The sequence below is a fragment of the Eurypyga helias genome, unplaced genomic scaffold (genome assembly GCF_000690775.1).
Source record: "Eurypyga helias isolate BGI_N326 unplaced genomic scaffold, ASM69077v1 scaffold960, whole genome shotgun sequence".
Taxonomy (NCBI): Eukaryota; Metazoa; Chordata; class Aves; order Eurypygiformes; family Eurypygidae; genus Eurypyga; species Eurypyga helias.
In genome coordinates, this window is record NW_010224888.1 from 2,546 (window position 1) to 7,885 (window position 5,340).

The 5,340-nt window shown below is 35.3% G+C and overlaps 1 protein-coding gene across 2 annotated transcripts; it reads right to left on the reverse strand.

The window, feature by feature from the left end:
* Positions 1 to 1,380: 1,380 nt before the first annotated feature.
* On the reverse strand, positions 1,381 to 4,723 carry RD3L (retinal degeneration 3-like). 2 transcript variants are annotated; one of them, XM_010147009.1, is made up of 4 exons: positions 4,511 to 4,723; positions 3,517 to 3,612; positions 2,553 to 2,858; positions 1,381 to 1,678 (listed from the first exon to the last, which is right to left on the reverse strand). In XM_010147009.1, the coding sequence occupies exons 3-4, from the start codon at positions 2,849 to 2,851 to the stop codon at positions 1,381 to 1,383; spliced, it is 597 nt and encodes a 198-aa protein (XP_010145311.1). In that variant the 5' UTR covers positions 2,852 to 2,858; positions 3,517 to 3,612; positions 4,511 to 4,723. The 2 variants fall into 2 exon arrangements, with proteins under 2 accessions (XP_010145311.1, XP_010145302.1); XM_010147000.1 differs by lacking the exon at positions 4,511 to 4,723 and having other exon boundaries at positions 3,517 to 4,002.
* Positions 4,724 to 5,340: the final 617 nt, after the last annotated feature.

Consider the following 5,340-nt stretch of genomic DNA (forward strand, 5'->3'; position numbering starts at 1 on the left):
TTTTAAATAGTATTCTTACCTTTTCTGAAAGTATTGTTCTGTTTGTTTCACTGAATCTGTTGTGTTATTAGTAAATTCTTTGTTGGGTGGGGGATACAGCTTTGGAGCATAAAGAAATATCATTCAGTTGAATGGTACCAATTTAGGGAAATCTGAATTTTGTCTTCAGTATGTTTGAAGAAAATAATCAATGGAAGCAGTTTTCCCTATTTTTGCAAACTAGTGCTTTTTGTGAATTGGGCCATGTAAGCCATGTCCATTTCCTCTGATGTGGCAGACAGATTAAAAGGAAATCTGGAGATGAAGAAGTTACATAGAAGACACATAAAAATTTATTACATACAGTGATGGGAGCCCAATTGGAAATGTAGCAAACTGAAGTCTGGCATATGTTTTCACTGATTTTCTGCTCTAATTGTCTGCTGTGACCATAACTGCTACGTATCCAATCAGCCTTGTAAAAGTTTATTATAAACCCACAGTGATAGATAGTAGTAACTGAGAAACCGGAGAATTTGTTTCACTTAAATTTAAAAAGATCACCTCTTGCTTTGGAAATTATCTGTTGACTCTTTTGCTGTTCTAGAAAAATACTGTCTGATTTGATCAAAACATTTCAGTTTAATGCAGAGTCTGAGTTTCAGGATAACTTCCAATAAGTCAAATAAAGTACTATTTGAAATTAATTCACCTCTTAAAAAATAGAGGTAAATGAAATTAAATATCCAATGTTTTCATTTAGTTGTCTATCTTCACATCATTTCAGCACATGCAGGGTACAGTTTGGAAAAAATATTGAAGCAGTACATGCAGGATGTTACAACTTCTGACATTGTTTTCATTTTAGAACTTATTCTTGAAGTTAAGAAATAACTGTTCAGCTCCAAAAAGTATTTATCAGTTTATTTGATATAACTGATATTATATGAAACCATTTATTTTACACAGTATAAAGTTCCCATAGAGCCTAAAAGCTGACAAATAGCTTTTTTCACATATACAGAAGTATACATGTACAAATATAAGTATACAAATACAGAAGTTTTTAACTAACACTTTGTGAACTGATGCTATTTCAAAATACGGAAATCAGTCTTTTCATCTACCTGTATATGGCTAAAAAAAGGCTTCAGAATTTTTTCAGAAACATCTACATTTTTGGTTAAAAGGTACCTTCAAACACAACATCCTTAAGGTACTATAAAGGAGAATTCATATTTAAAGTTTGTATGCTGCATACTAACTATAATCAAGCATTTTAATTTCTAAACTTGGAAGAAAGGGGAGCATGTCACATTTCTCATTCCTATGTTTGTGGATGGCAGTCACAAGAAAGGAATGCAAACGGCTACGTAGCTTTTTGAAAGAAACATGATCTACTTAACTTGATGGGTAGTAATAGGGTAGATTCCAGATTCGATGAGAGAAAGTGGGAAACATGCTTTGTGTGTTTTTGTCGACATAACTTGAGACCGTGGGGATTTCATCTTTGGCCGACTTGTTAGAACTGTCTCCATGCAGGCTGAAATGTTCAGAGCAGTTTGTATTCCATACGTCTGCCAGTCGGTCTTGTTGGTTTTCTCTCTCAATGGCAGTAAGAAAATCTTTTAAAACTTGCTTGAATATGTAGACTATTTCCCAAGGTAAAACATCATTTTCTGCCAAAACTTCACGAAATCTAGAAAGAAACAACAATTGAAATCTAATCTTTAGTGTTGAAAACTCTTCTGTTTCCTCTGCGGTCTGTTGAGGGCAGGGGAAGAAGGAGGAAATGACTGCGTTCTGCTGTCATTTATTCCTTGCTGCCACATTTCCCCAGACACCTCCCCCAAAAGATTAGAAGAGGAAGAGAGCTCTGACAATGTACTGGATGTGATCCAGCTATTACGAGAATTGAAAGCTATTGTTCTGAGTATGGTTTGGTGTTGGTTTTTTTTTTTTGGCCCATCTGGGTAACTTGATTTAAACTGACTTTGCCCTTAGGTATATTCTGGGCTTTAAAAGGTACATAGGATTGTTCTGTTGTTTCTGTGTGTCCTCAGAAAATGTATTTAAAGTGCAGACATAGGAGAACTTTTCTTTGTAAAATGTGGGGTTTTTTGTTGGTTTGTTAGAAAATGGATTTTTTTTTTAACATACTGATTTTCTAGTTTTAGAAACTTTCACGTATTTTGGGCAGTGAGGCTGTGTAACAGTGCATTGCATTAATGATGTAATTTGATTTTTGGTTATTGGGTTACTGTCTAATAAAAATTGGGAATAAATAAAAAGAAAAACTGAAAGTACTGAGAGGTCACATGCTTAAACATGCGAGACCAGGAAAATCCTGATTAAAAACTTCTTGCAAGTATAATATATTAAAGATATTTCTAAAACACCTGTAAAAATGTTTTCCAGTTGCTCATCATTCTTTCTTTGGAAGAATGATCAGAGCCAAATATAAGCTTGGATTAGGTAGAAGGAACATCTTATTTATGATAGAGAAATTATACTAATCTTATGATATCATAAATTATGATATCATAAATCATAAAGAAATAGGAATCACTTACCTGCTGAGAACAGTTCCTGTTTGGCAAGGCTGGATTTGTGAACACAGAACTTCGAGCTGCCGCTGCTCAGTAGCTGGAATTGTTGCTTGAGGGTTTTGGTAGTTCTTCAGCCAGTTGTTATCCATGCCAGTCTTCTGGACTTTTTGTTCATTTTCAATCTCTTGCACTAATCTTTCACGCTCTTTCAGGTGCCATTTCAATTCCCTCAGTAGGGTTTTTGTAACCACTTCTGATCCAGGGTATCTTGTGTGTTTGTAGGAGTCATTTTTTGACCATTTCATCCAGCCAAAAAGTGGCATTTTTAAGCTGTGAGGGGAGAGAAAATAAATTTTATTTCTCTCTGACCAGTAATACTTATACCTCTAGACTTCCTTTTTAGCAGCTGCATGTTTAAAGGAAACTTCAGTAATGATTCTGAAACAGCAGTACAGTAAAAGGGGTGAGTAATGATTCTGAAACACTTAGCAGTACAGTAAAAGGGGTGATAATAATCGCCAAGCCATGATTAAATCTGACAAGCCTTACATTTTATAGTATTTTCCGTCTGTTTCCTGAGTTAACATAACTTTGTGAAGTTCACAGCATTTAAAAGTGCGTATTTATCGTCTTGGAAATACTTCATTTTATATCCTGATAGTATATATAGTTTAGAAAAAAAATATTCCCCAAACCAACCAAACAAGACGGTCCCCAGAACGACAACAAAAATACCTCCCAACAAACACAAAACCCCAAATCTCCAAAATTTCAGTTAACCTGTACATTTAAAAAGTAATGAAAAAGGTTAAGTGCTGGAACTCTGCGTGATCTGTTTTTAAAACTTCTGTATCCATTTTTATTTTAAATATATTCTTGTTTACATAATCTGGAAACTGAAATGTGGTGGAATAGGCTTTTCAGTTGCAGTTTGTTACAAATCATGCAGACACAATCATACTAATTGGAATAAAATAACATGAATTACCTTTGCCGTTGTCTATGACACTGTTGTTTCAGGTGAGTTTGCTTGAAGGTCTCTTATCCTAGCATATCCGCATATCCTGTTTCCGGGCTGTTATTACTGCTGGAAGAAAACAAGGGTTTATCTTTTTCTTTTTTTTTTTTTTTCATTTACTCAAACTGTGCTTAGAAAAATGACTTTCTGTACTGAGTATGACAGTTTAAGTTTTTCTGCTTTTAAGGTTCTTTTTCATCCTCTGTTCCAGAGAGAAGTTGTAATCCATTTAAGCTAACATGGTATCTCAAATACTTTCTACAAATCCATTAAGATCTCCTACCTTTGAATTGAGTTCTGTCGATGGCAGCAATTTTAAAAAAGATGGTAACAATTTCAAATGCTTGTTGCTAAATCCATCCAAAGGTATTGTTGGTAGTGAGATGAATAATGATAGTCAGAAGCAACTACAGATGTCCTTCTAGCTGAAGCTAAGGCTGTCGTATGATGCGATGCTTGGCTGTGCATAGCTGTAGGTCACAGTTTAGAGCTGTATTTTTATGCCTGTAGAGTGCTAAAAATAACTGCATTGCTTTTATCATCAAACTAAACTTTCAGGCCATTGAGATGCTGGAAGACTTTTCTCCCATTAGAGGGGGATCAGGCTGTTCTACTCTCATTTCTAAACAGCTAAGAATAGTCTTTCTCTACTAAAGATAATCTAAAGCCTTTGTTAAGTGAGTGTTGACAGAAAAGAGCTATTTGACAGTTGCTCAGGATTTTGTTGCTATATGAAATAGTTCTTCCAGCTGAATTTCATCAATCTTGTGGTACTACACTTTTTCATTACTGTGCATAGCCGTTAGCATTTTTAATTAACATTGCAAATGTGTTTAAAGAAGCCAGTCTGTAACACCTATGGTGTGCCATAAAAGAAACATTAATCTAATTAAAGGACTAGAATGATAAAGGGATGCAAATTGAGGTTGAACTGATCTGAAAAGCCCAGAATCGTAAGTCTTACCGTAGACTTTGCTTCTCTCTCACCTGGCTGTCAGTTGCCTGCTCCTTCTTTCCTTGATGAGTATTTTGAGCATATCCATTTTTAAGCATCTTTTTCAGGGATGGCATTGTGCACACTAAAGGTTGCTGAAGCAGCCATTTTCCGTTACAGTTATCTGGTCTCTTCCTATTAATCTAAACAGTAGGCATGGTTGCCTCCTCTTCTGCTTTTTCTTGTTCTAATGACTGACTTCGCTCCTGTAAGTATTTTTCATTTCTACTTTTTTGCCTGCACTGGGGCGTTGAACTGTTGGGAGAACAAGGGTTCTATAAATTTGTTCTAGATGTCATACAACATAAAGGGTGACGTGTGTGGCTGTTATTAAAGCTGATATTACTTATACATTGGAAAAATTCAAGTGTCAGTATTAATCCTCTTCAACTGAAAGGTTTTCACATTGCATTGTATGTGGGACTATGAAAAAGGAAAGGAGCTAGGTTTATGATGACAGAACTGTCCTGACAGATTTTCAGATGAAATTAAAATGCTCCTTGCCACCTCCTTTACAGCACAGTTAGCATGTCACCACTTTTTTTCCAGTGTATCAAATCAGAAAGTAAACTGCTGTACAGCATAAATCCATTGTAGTGTCTTTGCAAATTAAGGAGATGCCTACTGGAAGGTGTGGAGTTTAATTAAATGAGAAATCTACACCAGTTTTGGGTTTGTGTTGTTTTGGGTTTTTTACCTAATCTTTGGTTGCATCATCAAATTTTGTGAGGCAGGGTACTGAGAGTGATATTTTATCTTTCCATTGGTAGGAGAACACAAAAGCTGAAAATTTGTATTTG

Excerpts from the sequence above, each read along its gene's own strand:
- RD3L (XM_010147009.1), bottom strand. The coding sequence starts at position 2,851 with ATGCCACTTTTTGGCTGGATGAAATGGTCAAAAAATGACTCCTACAAA. Across the intron at positions 1,679-2,552 it reads ACAGGAACTGTTCTCAGCAG|ATTTCGTGAAGTTTTGGCAG; the intron begins GTAAGTGATTCC and ends GTTTCTTTCTAG.